Source organism: Fundulus heteroclitus, unplaced genomic scaffold (genome assembly GCF_011125445.2).
Source record: "Fundulus heteroclitus isolate FHET01 unplaced genomic scaffold, MU-UCD_Fhet_4.1 scaffold_661, whole genome shotgun sequence".
NCBI classification, from domain to species: domain Eukaryota; kingdom Metazoa; phylum Chordata; class Actinopteri; order Cyprinodontiformes; family Fundulidae; genus Fundulus; species Fundulus heteroclitus.
In genome coordinates, this window is record NW_023397101.1 from 37,481 (window position 1) to 56,851 (window position 19,371).

The 19,371-nt window shown below is 44.7% G+C and overlaps 1 protein-coding gene and 1 pseudogene across 6 annotated transcripts in view; one reads left to right on the plus strand and one right to left on the minus strand.

Annotated features, from left to right (window-relative positions):
• Window positions 1-14,380, plus strand: part of LOC110367969 — a 45,278-nt gene extending 30,898 nt beyond the window's left edge. The window contains exons 1-5 of one of the 6 annotated variants that reach the window (XM_036133714.1): window positions 5,967-6,014; window positions 12,618-12,713; window positions 12,981-13,195; window positions 13,483-13,704; window positions 13,828-14,380. In XM_036133714.1, coding sequence (XP_035989607.1) covers window positions 12,697-12,713; window positions 12,981-13,195; window positions 13,483-13,704; window positions 13,828-14,153 — 780 coding nt within the window. In that variant the 5' untranslated portion in view covers window positions 5,967-6,014; window positions 12,618-12,696 and the 3' untranslated portion in view covers window positions 14,154-14,380. Of the gene's footprint in view, window positions 1-5,966; window positions 6,015-6,624; window positions 9,538-12,316; window positions 12,755-12,980; window positions 13,196-13,482; window positions 13,707-13,827 lie in introns of those variants that run through there. The other 5 variants (XM_021314903.2, XM_036133715.1, XM_036133713.1 and 2 more) reach the window with 5 other exon arrangements.
• Window positions 14,381-16,440: 2,060 nt separating this feature from the next.
• On the minus strand, window positions 16,441-17,812 carry LOC118561551 (annotated as a pseudogene).
• Window positions 17,813-19,371: the final 1,559 nt, after the last annotated feature.

Below are 19,371 nucleotides of genomic sequence, written 5' to 3' on the forward strand. Positions count from 1 at the left end.
AATTATGTGTTTGTCTGTTTATAACAGCCACCAAGAAAATCTCTCTACAATTACACTGTCGCGCTGCGCTAAAGGATCCTGTCTATTGCGCAATACGCGATTAATTTGAAAAACTCTGCAAATTATTCTTGCACCTTCCACAACAGGTTGCAGTCGTAAAAATGGACATGGCTACGACAGACTTCCCATCTCCTCCGCTTTTACAGCCGTCGTGATCTAATCTTGTTTACATGAAATAAGCCTGCTCTCGAGCAGGCTTAAGCTGGCGCACATGTTGCTATGACAACAAGTGCAGGATGTCTTTCGAAGAACCAAACGATCCAAGATCATGCCAAATCGTCAACAATGAAATCCTGCTGAGTTAGCGACGTACGAAGAACGGACCCCTGATCATCACCAGACAATACTTAATAGACAGAGTTATTTATGAAACATTAAATAACTTTAAACAGTGTATAATTGCACAACACTATCTTGGGCTTGTCTTTGTTTAACAAAACCTGTTTGATCATTGTATATTAACTCCAGTAGTATGAACTTTAGTCTCTTTGATAATGTAGATGTGAATAGTTTGTAATCAATGTTTAGGACACTTACAGGTCTATCATTTCCACATTCTAATGTATCCTTTCCTTCTTTAGTGATTATAGAAATGATTGCCTCTCTCCATGAGGGGGGAATTTCATTATTTTCCACCACCCAGTTGAACACCCTGAGCAGAGTTGGGATCTATGCAGGTCCTGCATAGATTTATACCACTTGGGTGTTGTGCCAGTTCAGACGTGACAAAAGCGGGCATCAATTCGGGACGTAACGGACTGCGTTACCCATGATGCAATGTGGTCAAAATGGCCACCAACTCCCACCACGCAACACGGCAAAATGGCCGCCGATCAAGATAAGGTTGCTATGGTGATGGCTATAAAAGCCGATCACCCACGACAATCTATCTTCTTCCCTGGCTTTTAGCCAACCCGAGGAGACACACACACAGCTGATTCCGTTGGGGTGATTCCCCGCCACGTGTTCGATTACTCGCTGGACCGAGATTTTTCGACGCAACGTTTATTCCCTGCTTTTATAACAGGAGGTCGACTTAAATAAGTACTTTTAAATTCCCTCTGATCAAAAGACTGAGAGACGCCGGATCTCCCAGTGATCGAAGAGGACCCCGCTTTGTCTGGCCAACAAAGCGACTGTTGAACCCGGAGGAAGAAACGAAGGAGCTTCTCCCCCCGTCTCGCTGCAGCCTGCGGACAACCGCGCTCGTCAAGACGCGTCCAGAAAGCCGCATTACTCGGAGCGCTCCGGACCAGCCCCGAGGCATCTCAAAGTAACGGGGTTTTCCCCTTTTATTTCTGTCTCACCAACAGAGTGTTTAGAAGTGCCTGGGCAGGCGGTAGAACTTTGTAGGTGTTGGTTAATGCTTTTATTCCACGACGAAGTTGGAATTATTTTGCTGAACATTTTCTTTGTATGTGCATGCATTTTACAATTGATTTGCTGTGTTGATTTGTGATCCATCAAGAACCCCGCCGTGGGTTACTGCTTCATTCCTTTCCATCTTCTTCCCTGCTTCCCCCCCCTCTCTCTTTTCGCTTCTTATCAGTTTAATTTCTTTGTCCGAGCTCAAGTCGCGGGCTTTGCTTTAAACTCCCAGTTAGCTGCCCCCTCTCGAAGCGAGGCATTATCCTATCAGCGTAAGCGTGGTTACGTCATTAGGACCTCCCCTCATACGTCATCGTAGCAGCCATCTTGGGAGGGTGACGTATATCTGAACTGTAGGTAGCTTAGCTGAACTAGCTTTGTGTAAGACATCAAAGCGTCCAGTGAGATTCCCGAAGCTGTTCTGTCTATCAATGCTGATACGTGAAATGCCGGTGTTTCGAGGGCGGTGTTAAACAACTTTGAGTTAAGTTAAGATCTGCTAACCGCTCATTTTAATCCATTGTTTATTTTTGTTTTGTTCTTTATTTCCACATATATATTTTGCATGTTTTAGTTTAGTAATGAGTAAGAATTCCAAAGTTGTTTGAATCAGAGAATTACTGTAACAGGGAATTGCTTTTGGTTCAATAAAACCAACGACTGCGGAATAGACATTGTTTTGTGTTCAGTCCAATTCACAGTTACATGGTTATTCAGAAATCAGAGCTAACCTCCTTTGGAGTTAACATCTGATATTAATACAGAGACAATATCATTGGATGGTGATAAGGAATAAGGATTTAAACTCTAATTGCAGTTACTTTGGGGTTCTCACAGCCTGCTGGATAAACCTGGTCGGTTAACAGTCCGACCTGATCATTTATTCCAGCATAAATGAGTTCATAACAGCAAATTAACTAATGCATTAGTGGCATAAATACTTACAAGCTTATAGCTAACATCACCACCATTTGAACTATATTTGTTATAGCGAAATTTTGAGTTGAATGATTTATTATTTAAATTATAATACCAAATTATAATTAATAATAATAATAAGCATATTCAACCAGCTTATGGCATAACATGGGGGTGAAGCCATCTGCTACTGGAGATCCCCCCTTAATCTTTTGATTGCTTCTTTTACTTCCCCGTATGTTATCTTGCTTGTTAATTGACTATTCTAAGTATCTGTGACCTTAGGCAGGTGTATTGAATCTAAAAACCTTTAGATTTGTTGGTCATCTGCTGCTTGAGGTTGAGTGTATAGGTGCTCATATAATTTTGGAAACACGTTAAATCTTTCACGGCTTGTTTCTAACTGTTTTGGAGAGATATTTCGTATTTTATGAATGTTTCTGTCCGCCTGTTGCTTTCTTAAATTGTATGATTTCCCACCTGTCTCGTAGTAACGTTGTTTAGTCAAAAGAAGCTTTTTCTGTATTTCAACATTATTTATTTCATTGATTTCTCTCTGTTTAAAAATTTTGTCATTTCTTTTTTCAATGTTATTGAATGTTCGTTTTGTAGTTTTTTCAATTCTTCTTCCAATTCTCTGAACCTCTCCTGTCATATTCTCTCCTCTTCTGAAGAATTGGCTGAGGGTAATCATGGTCCATCTTAATTAGGGTTTCATTCAATATAAATCCCTTGCTCTGCCAAGCCTTCCGGAGGATTGCTTCTTTCATCTTAAAACTCAGAAACTTCACTATGAAAGTGTTTTGCAGTGAAAGGCCATAAACTTATGAAAGTGAATCATGAACAGGGCTTCTTTATTTATAAATGGTTTACAGCAATTGGATTTTAAGTGGAAAAAAAAACATTGGGCCAAAGCTTTTCCCAAATTGGCCCCAAATTAGCAAGGAATTTTTACCTACTGGGTTATTCTTGAAAACATCCAAAACAAGTGACAGTGCAGTGCCTAAGAGGGGGCAGGTAAGGAAACAGGGTTACTAGCACAGACTTCCATTATCAACCAAGCTGGGGAGGAGGGTTCAAGATGAAAATGTCTCCAGAATAACAAACACCTATTTTTTGCTGCCAGTAGTAGTATTGGAAATTAGGCAGAGCCATTTCCCATGCCAGTTTGGGTCTTTGGAGAAATGCTTTCTGCAGCTTAGGGTGTTTACCTTTCCAAATATAAGATGTCATTAATGAGGCAAGGACTCCAGAGCTCTGCTTTGTAGTGGCTATTAACAAATATCAATTAAGCAAGCACACCACTTGAGAAACACTTTGTAAGTTTTAATTCAAAGGCAAGAAGTGTTTGAAGGTCTCTGTCCACCAACGCAGTCAGGAAACAGAGCAAGAGGAAAGGGGCACACAAAACTTTTATACATTCTGGGTTAACATAGAAAGTGGGAGTAATTTTCAGAGGAATGCACCCACTGCTATGATCCAGTTCCTATCTAACACAATTCTCCTCTGTGTCCTTGGATGTGGAAACAAAATAGTAAATCTGTCAGCGTTTGAGCTTCTTTCTGAGAAAGTTATGCAGGTGCATCCAGACAAGATATAATCAGAGATAAAATTTCCCACAACAGCTTCTTTAACCAGCACCTCTCATTAGGGTTCCAAGCCTGCAGCGCAGGTGAACGGCTATGCGGTTCGTCTGCACTGTGTGCAGAGAACCCTATTGTTTTTTGTCTGTTTATAAATTATTCTTGCAATATTATTCTCCGCTAACGCGTTGTGCAGCCCATGCGGACCTGTAACAAACCTATTGAATCAGGTATCAAAGTACAGAATGTGCACCGCTAACCCAGAAATTCAGACCCCTCAACAACTAGGTGGCGCTATAACAAAGGACAATGCATTTTGACCTATAACCACCAAACTACTGGTCCCACACTCAAAAACTTCACATCTCTTTGTTTATTGGATGATTCTGCAAAATACTTGTCTGGAATAAATTGGTTTCCAATGTATCAATTTCTTTGAGAAAATGATATCATGGACAGCATAACACTGCTTTTGTATCATCTTCATATAACAACCCAGACTTTTTGAAAGACCTCTTAAATTATGATATGGGCTATGATAATTATGAGTTTTTGATACCTATGTTTTGGCAAAGTGTTCAAAAGGACTTGATGGCCATGGTGAGAACTCTTGGAATTCCCTCATTCTTTATCTCATTTTCTTCTGCTGATTTCCCCTGGCCAGAATTTATGGAAGCATTTATGTTTGCAGATAACGTGATAGTATTTAGTAACATCACTTAAGTGAGGGCTTTTGAATGTAAGCGAATTCAATTCAATTTTATTTATATAGCGCCAATTCATGAAACATGTCATCTTGAGGCACTTTACAAAGTCAAAATCAATCATATTTACTCCTGGAGAAGCATAGAGCTACAGGGAGAGTCGTCTGCATTGTTCATGGCTTTGCAGCAATCCCTCATACTGAGCAAGCATGAAGCGAAAGTGGAAATATCAATCACCTATTAGCGGGAAGGAAAAACCTCCAGCAGAACCGGGCTCAATATGAACGGTCATCTGCCTCGACCGACTGGGGGTTGAAGAAGACAGAGCAGAGACACAACAAAACAGACAAAAAAGCACAGAAGCACACATTGATCCAGTAATCTGTTCTACATTAGATGGTAATAGCGGGTGATCTGTCTTCTCTGGATGATCAGGTTTTGAGTGAAAGGAAAGTTGTTGGAGAAAATAGAGTATCACGTAGTGTAATTACTGGTATTCCACTCAAGGAAGATTTGGAAAAACTTAAAAGAAATATACAAGGTGGTGAAGTGCGTAGGTTAAAAAGATTGTTAAAAAAACGCATTACCTTATGTATTTTTTTAAAAGGATAATAAAAGTTCAACAACATTGGTAATGCCAGATAATGATGCAAATGTGTAGACTCCAGTTTACAGTTCAACAGTCAGATGGCAACACAAAAAAAGCTGTTGCGAAACCTGGTGGACCTGCAGCAGGTGCTGCAAAACCTTTTCCCAGTGGGCAGCAGATGGAACACTCCATGGTGGGGTTGTGAGGGATCTCTGATGATGTTATGGGCTCAGGACAGCCGGCGCTGGGATGAAATGTCTTTAATAGAGGGTAGGGTAACCCGATGATCCCTTCTGCTGTCATCATCACTCTCCTCAGGTTCCACAAGTCAGAGGCGATGCAGCATCCACACCACACAGACAAACAGCTGATCACAATGCTCTCTATGGTGCTGCTGTAAAAGGTCCTGAGGGTGGGCGGGGGCAGGTGGGCTCTCCTCATCTTCCGCAGTAAGTGCAAGCGCTTTTGTGCCCTCTTTGCCAGTGACATGGTGTTCACAGACCAGCTGAGGTTGTGTGTTATGTGCTGAGCTGTTAATGAGAAGTGGAGCATGACGAGGCCATTTCTTCCTGAAGTCCATGATGATCTCCTTCTTTTTCTCCACGTTCAGGATCAGTCCTGGTCCTGGTCGTTGTCGTCTCTAATCAGGCCCACCACCGTTGTGTCGTCTGCAAACTTCATTATGTGATTGGTGGTGAACCTGGGGACACAGTCGTGTGTCATCAGGGTGAACAGCATGGGGCTCAGGACACAGCCCTGAGGAAAGCCGTGCTGAGGGTGATGACATCAGAGGTATGTTGGTGATGAAGTCTAGCAGGCAGTTGCAATGAGGTGTGCTGAAGCCCAGATGTTCCAGTTTCGATGGTGTTGAACGCTGAACTGAAGTCCAGGAACATGCTCAAGGGGCAGGGTGTGGGTGGGCTGGGAACCCGTTAATAACTACTTGCAGTTCTAGTTAAGATCGATTGTCGCAATTTTCGCTCGTTTTGGGAACGGAAGACGCTTAATGGGGATCATGCCTCCGAAAAATGCCAAAGTCGTCCAACATCCGACAAACACAGCTCCACGAGAGAACGCGGCTAATGTAGGTCATGCTAACGAAACAACGCCGGCTACTTCGACAGAGGCTCAAGAAGCTACGACCAACCACTATATTCTCTGAGTAATCAACTTGCTAAAGGAAGATATGAACAAACAGTCTGCTGATATGATGAAAGCAATTCAGGATATCAAAGGGGAGTCGTGGCCGAGTGGTTAGAGCAGCGCGCTTACACTCAGAGACGGATGCAAGTACCCGGTTCGATCCCCGGTCACGGCACTCTGGGTCCCTGAGCAAGACCCTTAACCCCAGATTGCTCCCCAGGCGCCGCACAGTGGCAGCCCACTGCTCTCCCCAAGGGGATGGGTTAAGATGCAGAAGTGAATTTCTCCATTGTGAGATCAATAAAGTTCAATTATTATTAAAGGGGATATACAATCGCTCACTGAGAGAACTGGGGAAACAGAAGTGCGAATCTCGCAAGTGGAGGATTACATTACTTCCCTTCAAAGCAGAGTTAAATCACTGGAGGAGGTGCTTTGTGATAAAGTTGCGGAGCAAGAAGATAGGAGCAGGCGCTCCAACATGAGACTGGTCGGGCTGCCTGAGAAATCCGAGGGATCGGATCTGTGTGGGTTTTTGGAGACATGGCTTCAAGAGACACTAGGTGAGGATTTTACCTCCCCCCGCTGCGTGGAGAGAGCTCACAGAATCGGGTCCCCCAGCTCTAAAACTGCAGCTCCAAGGGTTTTTATGATTAAGTTTCTAAGCTACAGAGACCAGGAAACAACTCTGAATGCCGCCAGAAAAATGAAGGAAGTGCACTATAAAAAACACCGTGTCGCCTTTTTTCCTGACTTTTCGGCCAAGACCCGCAAGCTACAAAGGCGCTTTGATGGAGTGAAAACCCGGCTTCGAGCCCTTAAAGTTCGATATGGTATTCTGTATCCAGTTCAGCTGATCATCACACACAATGACAAGCGCCGGATCTTCAGGTCAGTGGAAGAAGCCGAGAAATACATTGATGGAATAAGCCCACAGGCAGAAAAAAATTCCAAAGCATAGTCTAAGTGGAATGCTTCTCCTTAGTATTAGATATAAAAGGGACGAATTCCAATGAACAATATTGTAAGTTGGCAATTTTTTTAATGCCAAAGTTGTTGGCATGAACCTTATAAGAAAGGCTTCTTTTTTCTTTTCCTTGTATTCTCAAAACGTTTTGTTGATGTATGCAAGAACATGAGCACTACTGCTAATATTTCTTTATTGTTAACAAATCTAGTGTTAAATATTGATATTTTTGGTCAAAATATTCTTTGTTTGGCCAGCCAGCCCACATATTACCTTTGTTATGCGCGTGGACTTTTACGTTACCCACTTAGTGGATGCAACGTTTTGTATAACCTGAGTTCATTGTTCAGAAGGGGTTAACACCACATTTTGTTTGGTGAAATATGTGGTGATTTGGGTTAGAAGGGCTCGCTATGGATACAGTTTCTTTGTTGGCTTTATATGACTTGAATGAGAGAACAAGAGACCAACGTACTATCTTTGTTTACATCTTCAAGTACACAATATATGTCTGAGTGCCCGGTAATCAATATAGCTAGTTGTAATGTTAGAGGTTTGAATAAAATTGTCAAACTTAAACAAGTGATGGGCAGGATCAAACAGATGAAAATTACAATATGTTTTTTACAAGAATCACACTTGATTGAAAAGGATATGAACAAAATAAGGTCTAGGTGGCCAGGACAGGTATTTTCTTCTAGTTTTACAACTCATGCCAGAGGAGTAATAATAATGATTCATAAGGACTAAAAGATGTCGGACATCTATGGGTCAGTCCGCCTTCTCAGTGAAAGCATCACATTTATGGAACTCTTTGCCTCTGGAGCTTAAGTCACAGACTGATGTTAAACTTTTCTCCACAAGATTGAAAAAATGGCTCAAAGACAATCAAAAGTGTGAACACTAAACTGGCTTGTACTGTATTGTTTCTTTTAACTTTTCTTGTTTTTTATGTATTTGTGTGTTTTTACTAACCTCCCTCCCCGTAATGCTTACACCTTTTAAAAGCCTAACCAGGGACGAAGGCTGCAAATTAGCCCATGGCTACAAGCCTTATGTACTTGGACATCGGCCACCTGTTTGGTTGCAATGTTTAATTGTACTGTCCCTGTCAAATAAATAAATAATAATAATAATAAAAAATCCCACCAACAAGCCAGGAAAACTATTGAGAACTACATGAAGGATCTCAATTTAGTGGAGATTTGGAGACAACTTCATCCGAATAAGACAGAATACTCGTCTTTATCAAGTGCCTCCAAAACCTATTCACGAATAGACTTCTTTTTGGTCTCCTCCAGTTTATTATCTACGGTTCAAAAATGCTGGTATGAAGCTATACTACTTTCTGATCATGCCCCAGCTATTTTATCAATAAAATTACCAAATTACTGCCGGCCTTCTACTCCATTTCGACTTCAAACTAAATGGTTTAAGTCTCAGGAGTTTGAGGAATTTCTTAAAGAGAAAATAACTCTATTTCACTTTTAATACAACCCAAACCAGTTCATGAATAAAATGGGAGGCCTTTAAGGCCTATATCAGGGGGGAAATAATAAGTTATACGGGGCATAAATCTAAACTACATCTGAATAAGCTAAAAAACATTAAAAAACAAATCATATATCTATATCATTCGTGACGCTGACAAACATAGGAGACTTCTTTTGCTAAAAACGGAATACAATGAGCTCACTACCAACAAAATTGCAACTAATTTACTGTGGTTTAAACAATCATATTACGATCTGGGTGAGAAGGCAGGTAAACTCTTAGCTTGGAGGCTTAAAAAGTTACAAACAAATCGGGCCATAAATTCAATCAAATTAGATAATGGTGTAAATTTGGTAGATCCAAAAAGTATAAATGATGCATTTTACATATTATGAAAACTTATATACATCCCAATATCTATATAACACAAATAAACAGAAGCAGTTTCTGGACCAACTTCAATTTCCAACTCTATCAGAAGAGAGTAAGAATACTTTGGATGAAAAGCTGAGTATTGAAGAACTTAAAATGGCCTTAAGCCATATGAATTCGGGCAAAGCACCTGGCCCCGATGGCCTTCCAATTGAACTTTACAAGAAATTTCCAGATAAACTACTGCCACATCTACTTGAAGCGTTCAATGAATCGTATGAAAAAGGCATCCTGCCCCCATCGATGCGACTGGCAACTATTTCCCTCTTGTTAAACCAGGTAAATCGCCAACAGAAATGGGGTCATATAGGCTCATTTCTTTAATGTCTTGTGACACAAAAATTTTGTGCAAGTCTCACGCTCGAAGATTTGAAAGTCATATTCTTGATTTAATCTCGAATGACCAAAATGGATTTGTAATTGGACGCCAAGCCTTTCACAATACCCGCCGATTGCTAAACATACTTTATGCAAAACAGTCTGCTATGGACCATGCCTTTCTGTCACTAGATGCTGAGAAAGCTTTTGACAGGATCAAATGGAGTTATCTCTTTGATGCCCTTAAGAGATTCAGACTGGGAGAAAAATATTAAAAATGAATCCGACTACTATATACGGAGCCAGTGGCTAAAATTGCAACAAACGGTCAACTTTGGACGCGTATTAGCCTCTGTAGATCGACGCAACAGGGATGCCCCCTGTTCCCCCTCCTTTTACTGTTTGCCATTGAGCCACTTGCCATGGCAATACGTAAATCCCCTGAGATCACCGGCATTCAAGTTGGAGAGGTGGAACACCGGTTGTCTCTTTTTGCAGATGATATTGTTTTGTTTTTAGCTAATCTGAAAGATTCTATCCAGGCTGTTGATAAAATTCTGAAGGAATTTGGTGAATTCTCATGTTACAAAGTGTTCCACGGCCAGGACGAAAACCACACTGCTCTTCCTGAATCCGAGGTTCGACTATCCGACGGACCCTCCTTTCCAGAACCCCTGAATAGACCTTACCAGGGAGGCTTAAGAGTGTGATTCCCCTGTAGTTAGAACACACTCTCCGGTCCCCCTTTTTAAATAGGGGGACCACCACCCGAGTCTGCCAATCCAGGGGAACTGCCCCCGATGTCCACGCAATGTTGCAGAGCCGCGTTAACCAACACAGCCCCACAACATCCAGAGCCTTAAGGTACTCCGGGCGAATCTCATCCACCCCCGGGGCCTTGCCACCGAGGAGCTTTTTAACAACCTCGGCAACCTCAGCACCAGAGATGGGAGAACCTGACCCAGAGTCCTCAGGCTCTGCTTCCGCAATGGAAGACGTGTTGATGGGATTAAGGAGGTCTTCGAAGTATTCCGCCCACCGAAACACAACGTCCCGAGTCGAGGTCAGCAGCACACCACCCCCACTGTAAACAGTGTTGGTACTACACTGCTTCCCCCTCCTGAGACGCCGGATAGTGGACCAGAATCGCTTCGAAGCCGTACGGAAGTCTTTCTCCATGGCCTTTCCGAACTCTTCCCACGCCCGAGTTTTTGCCTCGGCGACCAGCCGAGCCGCCTGCCGCTTCGACTGCCGGTACACATCAGCTGCTTCCGGCGTCCTACAGGCCAAAAAAGCCCGATAGGACTCCTTCTTCAGCTTGACGGCTTTCCTCACCGCTGGTGTCCACCAGCGGGTTCGAGGGTTGCCGCCGCGACATGCACCGACAACCTTGCGGCCACAGCTCCGACTAGCCGCCTCAACAATAGAGGCGCGGAACATGGTCCATTCAGACTCAATGTCCCCCGCCTCCCTCGGGACGTGTTTAAAGTTCGGGACGGAGTTAAAGCTCCGCCTCACAGGGGACTCCTCCAGACGTTCCCAGCAAACCCTCACAGTACGTTTGGGCCTGCCAGGTCGGACCAGCTTCCTCCCCCGCCATCAGAGCCAACTCACCACCAGGTAGTGGTCGGTGGAGAGCTCCGCCCCTCTCTTCACCCGAGTGTCCAAGACATACAGCCGCAGATCAGATAAAACGACAACAAAGTCGATCATTGAACTGCGACCTAGGGTGTCCTGGTGCCAAGAGCACATATGGACACCCTTATGCTTGAACATGGTGTTTGTGATGGACAATCCATGACGAGCACAGAAGTCCAACAACAAAACACCACTTGAGTTCAGATCAGGTGGGCCATTCCTCCCAACCACGCCCCTCCAGGTCCCACTGTCATTGCCCACGTGAGAGTTGAAGTCCCCCAGCAAAACGAGGGAGTCCCCAGGAGGGGCACTCTCCAGTACCCCCTCCAAGGACTCCAAAAAAGGTGGGTAATCTGAACTGCTGTTTGCCGCATAAGCGCAAACAACAGTCAGAACCCGTCCCCCCACACGAATGCGGAGGGAGGCCACCCTCTCATTCACCGGGGAAAACCCCAATGTGCAGGCACCGAGATGGGGGGCAACAAGTATGCCAACCCCAGCTCGGCGCCTCTCACCATGGGCAACTCCAGAGTGGAAGAATGTCCAGCCCCTCTCAAGGAGACTGGTTCCGGAGCCAGAGCGGTGCGTCGAGGTGAGTCTGACTATCTCTAGTCGGAACCTCTCAACCTCGCGCACAAGCTCAGGCTCCTTCCCCACCAGAGAGGTGACATTCCACGTCCCAAGAGCCAGCTTCTGCAGCCGAGGATCGGAACGCCAAGGTCCCCGCCCTCTACTGCTACCCGTTACACAATGCACCCGACCCCTTTGGCCCCTTCGACAGGTGGTGAGCCCGTCGGAAGGGGGACCCATGTCACCTCTTCGGGCTGAGCCCGGCCGGGCTCCATGGGCAAAAGCCCGGCCACCAGACGCTCGCCAACGTGCCCCACTTCCAGGCCTGGCTCCAGAGTGGGGCCCCGGTGGAGCGTCCGGGTGAGGGAACACGAGGTCCAATAATCGTACTCATCATAAGGGCATTTTGGGCTGCGCTTTGTCTGGTCCCTCACCTAGGACCTGTCTGCCTTAGGTGACCCTACTAGGGGCTTAAAGCCCCTGACAGCATAGCTCCTAGGATGATTGGGACACTCAAACCCCTCCACCACGGTAAGGTGGCAGCCCAGGGAGGGGCTGCCACCTTACTGCGTGTCGTATTTATTTATTTTATTTTATTCCTTTTTCAGAATAGTTCAATACAACTGCAGTACTCAGAAGACACAGCAGATGGCAGCATAACAGCCTCTCCATTAATAACAATCGAACCATTTACCGCTGATGTGTTTTTCATTTAGTAATTTTTTTTTGCTATTTATTTTTTGTTTAAAACCTTGATTAATTACAAACATGTAAAGGAGGCTGCAGTTCCCCCCTCCACCGAAAGCTAATAATATTTTGGTTTATTTTCACAGCTACAACCTCCCGGTCGTCTCCAGCCAGGACGCGTGCCTCATTGATGCGCGAGATGCAAAGCTCCTTTCCGAGACTGCAATGAGAGCACTTCTGGGGTATCTCGGAATTGCCCAGGACAAGCAGTTTGGTTAAACATGTAGTAATTTAATTTACCCTAAGCAGTGTAAGATTATCAGACCTTTATTTTGTGTTAATCTGGGTTGTATTGTTTTGTGTTTGTTAAACCCCATTCTTTTTGTAATAAATCACCTTTTTTATACTACTTTCTCTGGACACATTTTTATGTTACTGCCCCTGAACCCCTAGACCTTGGGGTCGTAACACTCCCTTTCTGCCCACGGCCATTGTACTTCCTCCCTCAGGCCCTCTGGCCGCCATCCGGTGTGCAAGTGGCCGCGGGAAACCAGCCCCGGGGAGAGCACGGAAGTGGGCGCTTTTTTCCAGGAGTTTCCTGTGACATTGCCAGGACAGGCGCCCACAAAGAAGCAGAGGCGAGAGAAGGGCTTCTCCGCGGACAGGGCGCTGTACGACAGCTGGAGGATTCATCAGCGAAAGCTCATACGGACACACCTACTCTGTAAGTACTCAAAGCGCTCAAAATAGCCCAGTCGCACTCACTAACGCGCTCACATTCATTCGCTGATATGCAGATCGTTAGGCACCTCGGGTTGCAATCAAAACTTAATGTTTTTTTTCCAAGTACAAATGCTTCCACAAGCTCTACGCTGTAATGGGAAAAAAAGAAATATCCAAATATTAAGCCTGATGTAAATGAGGGCACTGTTATGCAATGTTTTTGGCTCTGTTTTTTTCTGATTCTGATTGTAACCGCAAACGTGGGTGGTTTACCTTGTTTTCTCCAAGCCTACTGGACCCGACAAAAGCCCTCTGTTCACACGGTCCAGGGTTACATCAGGAGCTCTGGCTGGAACTCCAACTGCGTCTCTGCCCGGGAGGTCGTAGAGGGCTGGACTCTGCCACCTAAAGTGGACCTGAGAAAGGACTCAGACCTGATAGGGCACATAAAACAACATAGCTGGCCCAGACTAACCATTGCGGAGAGCAAAATGCCCAGAGCAGGCAATGGTGGGTCAATGTTACATGGCTGTTTGGTCGCCCATTGTGAGGGGCGTTAAAATTCTCTGATGCATTTAATCCAGACAGTGTGCCGTTTACAAAAGTGACCGTGTTTCACTCCTCCACACATAGGGGTCTTTGCCACGAAGGACTTCGCCAGGAACACCGTTGTCTGCGACTACAATGGACCGGTAGTTGGCGCCGAAGAGGGCAGGCGCGTGCTGGAGGCACTGCAACCCAGCGAGGGGAGCTACATCTTCTTCTTCAAGGCCGGGGAGCAGAAGCTTTGTGTGAATTCACAAGTGGCGCCTTGCCAATGCCACCCAGACAAAGCCACCTATGGGAGGATGATCAACCACTCCACCAAAAAACTAAACGTCAAATGGATGGTATTCAATGTCCCAGGGGAGGCCCTCCCCGTGCTTCTCATTAAAGCCGCACGGGACAAAGGCTGGTGAGGAACTCCTTATTGACTATGGGGTGACCCAAAGGTAATTTGGTGGGGAGGCTCAGGGTCTCTCGTGGCTGGACAGTTAAACGTAGCTCCCCCAGTCTAACCCTCTCACACACAGCTAAGTTTTGTGTGTGTGTGTGTGTGTTTCTGCAGAGGTTGCAGTGGTTTCATTTGTTTCTGTTATATTTTATTTATTGAATAATATAGTAAATAAACCGTTTTCATTCCTTCCATTTTCTCCTAGCTCATGTTTGAACATTACCCTGCCCTGCCATTCTCAGCTCCGCAATACAGCAAACCTCAGTGTGCTATAGACCTCTTTGAGAACCCCATTCCTCCAACTGACCAGTCAAAGGCCTGCGTGGACGGGTTTTACAGGTTGAGTGATGTGCAGCCCCCGAGAAGCCCTCAGCCAAAACAGTTAACACGGATGCCGCTACGGAGCAGCCCTAGGTAGCTGCCTGCTGCTCCCCAGGGATGAGTTAAATGCAGAAGGCACATTTCGTTGGAAAGTACAATTGTAATGACAAAGTTTCCTTATTTTTAAGGTAAAAGATACACAAATCTGGTTGATTTAAAAAAAAAAAATCTTAGGCCCACCCCTTGATACTTATCCCTTAAGCTAAAGTCAAAGACCTCATGACCTAGCACATATACACATAATCCGATATCTAAGATGAAAGGGGAAATATGTTTATAAGGTTCATATTTAATGAATTTATGTGATCTGGTTGTTCTGATACTAATATAAAACAGTGTTACACGGACAAATAAATCTTACTGACTGGATGCCTGGAATCTCTGCCCAACACTGACACTAGACACACCAGAGGGGGTGGTTTTGAGCCAGAGATGCTTTGAGGTCCATGTCTGTCCCTTTCCAAGCAAGGACCAGAAGACAGAGGAAGCCGATATGTAGAAATGAGCCTGGTAATAACGTCCCGCAGAGGATGTTCATATTAACACATAAGCATATTGGATTTTACACTTTATTTTGAGAAGTGTATTTACTGTTTTCATTTTTTAATCAAAATATTTGTGGAGCACATTTCGTGTCCACTCCTCATCCAGTGTTCCCGTCGTGTCTTATTTTGATGAAGCACTTCAGTTGACGATGATAGTGGTCCTGATGTGCAAGTCGGTCATCGAATCTGGATGAAGGTCGTGGGGCAAAATACTTATTGAACCATCTAGTTCAATAAGTATTTATTGAGTTTACTATTACAACACACAATAGAACGTCAGACGGCGACGTAAAGCAGACCGCATCACCAAATCGCCCCTCAGGAAGGGCACATTCTCCTCCTCCACTGTTCCAGCAGTGTTGTATTTTGATGAGTGGATAGATGCTTCCTCTATGAACCTTTGCAGAACAGCACTCCAACAACGGCCAAACACACCTGGATTAAACCGTATAAGCATTACATATTAAGAATAACATCAAGATAAGTCTACTAAATGTCCTACAAACAAGGTACAAACCTTGTTAACAAATGATATCTGCTGACTTAAATGGCTGCCGAATTTGATTAAAAAAAAAAGACTGTCTTGACTGTCTAAGTTTATATTGTTTTGTTTTTTATCTTATAAAAATTATTAATAGCATATGTCCAATGGTAGTTTTGCTGCATTTGAATTGTATTTTGAATTTCTCTAGGTAACAGGTAAGCAGCCATAAATACCCCGTACGATTAGAAGGTAAGTATGTATGTTGGTTTCCAATGCACAGTCCATCCATGTATAATAAAATGCTTCACAAACCAGGTCTGGCTCTTCTTTTTCTGTCAAATATAATGTTCATTCTGTGAAAATCTCACTCTTATTGCGTTTTGGGTTTCCCCCACACGACAAGCTTAGCATAGTGAATTAAGCATTGCTACCTCTCAATCAGTCCTTCTTGGTGGACGTTTTCTGGACAAGTCTAACCAACCGATAACACCTATGCGGTGTCAATAGCAACTGGACTTTTTTCTGAAGGTTTGAAGACGTTTTCAACGTTTGAAGATGTCTTCAAACCTTCGGAAAAACAAGTCTAGGTTTTTTTACCCTTTTTTTTTTTAATGACCATGACCTGGATGAGAATCTTCACCACCGGTATTAATAATAATAATATTCATAATCAAACAGGTGTAATTGCATAACACTGAACCATTGAGAAACTGATGATAAATAAAATCTCATTGCAGGCAAAGTTTTTTTCTTTAATTAAACAAATCAAAAAACAAAATTTAAATCAATAAAAAAGAATAATAAATAGAAAAAGTCAGTCTCTGGTTGTGATCGAACAGGGATCACAGCGGCGAGCTGGGTAGCGACCCGTGCTCTTTCTTCTCCTCGCGCTCTTTCTCTCCTCCGCTCATCCAGGGGTGAGAGAGGATTGCCTCCAGAGAAGGGTGGTCCTCGGGCCGAAAGGAGAGACACCAGCAAATCAGAGCCTGGCATTCTGCAGAGGACGGGAACCGAGTCAGCACGTGTCAACACAAGTCAATAAAGCGGGCGTCTGCAGGGGTGGGTCCATTGCTCACCTTCCGAGATGGGACACGTGAACAAAGGCGTGGCCTCGGCGATCTCCCGGTCGAGCTCGAACGGGGTGTTTCCACACACCATGTCGAAAAGCTGCACGCCGAGCGACCAGACAGTGAGTGGGATGGCATGGTAGGTCTGGTCCTGGACCCACTCTTGAAAACTGTAGAACCGCGTACCTGCACAGAGCGAAACACATCAGAAACCCTTCCACTTTCACCGTTGTCGTGGGGTTCGTCGGCTGAGCTTTGCACCTTCAAAGTCGTCGTACGACCGTCTTTCAGCAGCGCCCCGGATCCATAGTCATGAGCCTGACCTCCATCTCTGTGTTCACCACAATGTTCTCGTCCTTGATATGGAGGTGCACGTACCTCAGCATCTGGACCACTTGCCTGAAGAACCTGAGGGGGCGGGTGCAAAGACGGGGCGTTAACAAGGAGCCGGCAGAGGACCCGCAGGCACACGTTACCACAGTAGCTGCAAGAGGCACACCTGAGCGCGAGACGTTCAGGCAGCGTGCCTCGCTCTGTGATAAAATCAAAGAGATCCTGGCACTGGGCCGGCTGCTCCGCGATCAACAGGAAGCCCCGCCCCTCCACCTCCAACCAGTCTAGGATCACACCGCTTTGACCCTCAAGTTCAGAGAGTCGCTGCATCAGAGCGATCTCCAAGGGTACAGGCCTTATTGCTCCGGGCTGTAGGGAAAGAGTTGCACTGAGTCATTGATTCATAAATCATCGAAACAAGAGAGAGAAGAAGCTAGAGCAGCAGGATGTGATGTGGCGAGCAAACAAGCTCATTTCAGCTTCTCTGTGCTTTTCCTGAGAAAACTTTGGCCTGGAGTATTGTCTGCAGGTGTTTGTATAACTCTCTTACTGGGGCAGATCACTATGGGGAAATCCAATAACAATGACGTAATCCCCATCCCCCTGCAGCTGTGGTTCCGCCGCCTGTGCAGTGGACTGGTTCCGGAGGAAAGAAGCGTACTCACCAGCTCGACCCACTCCTTGACCAGCTCCCTGGAGATCACCTTGATGGCGACTGGGAGTCCATCTGACAGCCGCTCCTCAGAAATCACCCAACTAAAGCCGCCTCTGCCGAGCGGAGGTCCGCAGAGGTACCGTGCGCTGCAGACCTTGGCTGAGGGACAGAACCACGACACAATCAGAACTGGACCAAAACTGGAGGCCTCTGGCATGTCAAATAGTGAAATACTAACAGTTAGCCAACTTATCGGTACAATCTGTGTTCAGGAACTAAAAATAACAATCACCTCATAAAAAAGTATTGTGAAAAACATCAATGTAAAACAAATGTGTTATTATTACATAAGAAGAAAAATTACTTCATAACAATGAGACCATAATTTTAAGAATTTAAGAATTCTAGCACTTTCCACTTGTAATTTACATACATATATACACACGCATTATATACATATATACACACACACATGGCAGGGCTTTGGTGCTGTTGGGTCCGGGCAGAAATACGGAGCAATTTTGATGGCCACTCACGTTACTACTACTGCTCCTGCTGCTGCTGTGTGCTTTGAGGTCCTTCCACGTGGTAGGAGCCCCCGTACTTGACGGGATGGCGCCACCTACTTCCGGAAGACTCCTCTTCTTCTTCTTCTTTTTTTATGGTGGATGGTAGAGGTGGGCGGATCGATCCTAGGATCGATACTATCGATACCAACGCGGGTATTGATATTGAACAATATTCTTTTAACAGGATCGATCCTTTTTATTCTCTCCCGCGCGCGCTGACTGCAGCAGATTCACCAGACCAGTCTCCCCTTCTGTGCCAACACCGGCACTCTGCTGGCTGCTGGCCTGCTCCCCCTCCCCTCTCGTACATGGCTCAGCGGCGCCAGCCAATCAGCACGCAGGCTCAGCCTGTCCCGCCCACTGAGCTATATAGTGGTCCCGCCCACTGTGCTCTCTCAACTCAACATACACAAACAACCGCCGCGCGCGGCTCCTGTTCAGACACTGCGAGAGAGAGAGAGACCGCCAGAGCGCAAAAACTTGAAGAGAGAAATATGTTTAGTAAAAAGCTAGTTAAATTTAGTGGAAACACAACAAACAGAGGAAAGAGTGAAAGCGACAGAGGAAACTTCTCTGATTGCCCCGACAGACCAGACCCACAGACTGACGTCACTGACTCAGGCGTTTCAGTCCTCCGGAGGACACCCAGGTAGATCAGAGCAGCAGTTCATGTTAATTTTCAAAGTAGATATTATCTATCATATGTTACTGGAGCCCACACAGAAAATGTAATTAAGACCTTGAAAGAACCCAGTACATATATCCTATTAAAAAGTGTTATTTAAGATAAGATAACATTAGCTAATCCTTTATTTATCCCACAACGGGGAAAATTATAGGATTAAAGCAACAAGCAGGTGCACACAATACAAACAAAATTACACAAGGATTGAAAGATATAAGAGGTGGATTAGGAAAAAAACACTGAACATAACATTATTATTATTATTTAATTGTAATAATAAAATAAAAATCAAATGTTAAAAGTATCGGTATCGGATCGATATCGGCGATACTGCCCCTTGTATTTACTTGGTATCGGATCGATTAAAAATTCCCGGTATCGCCCACCTCTAGTGGATGGTAAGCAATTTATTGATTACTGCCATCTACTGGAGTGCAGTGGGATCCCCACTGCACTCCGATCCG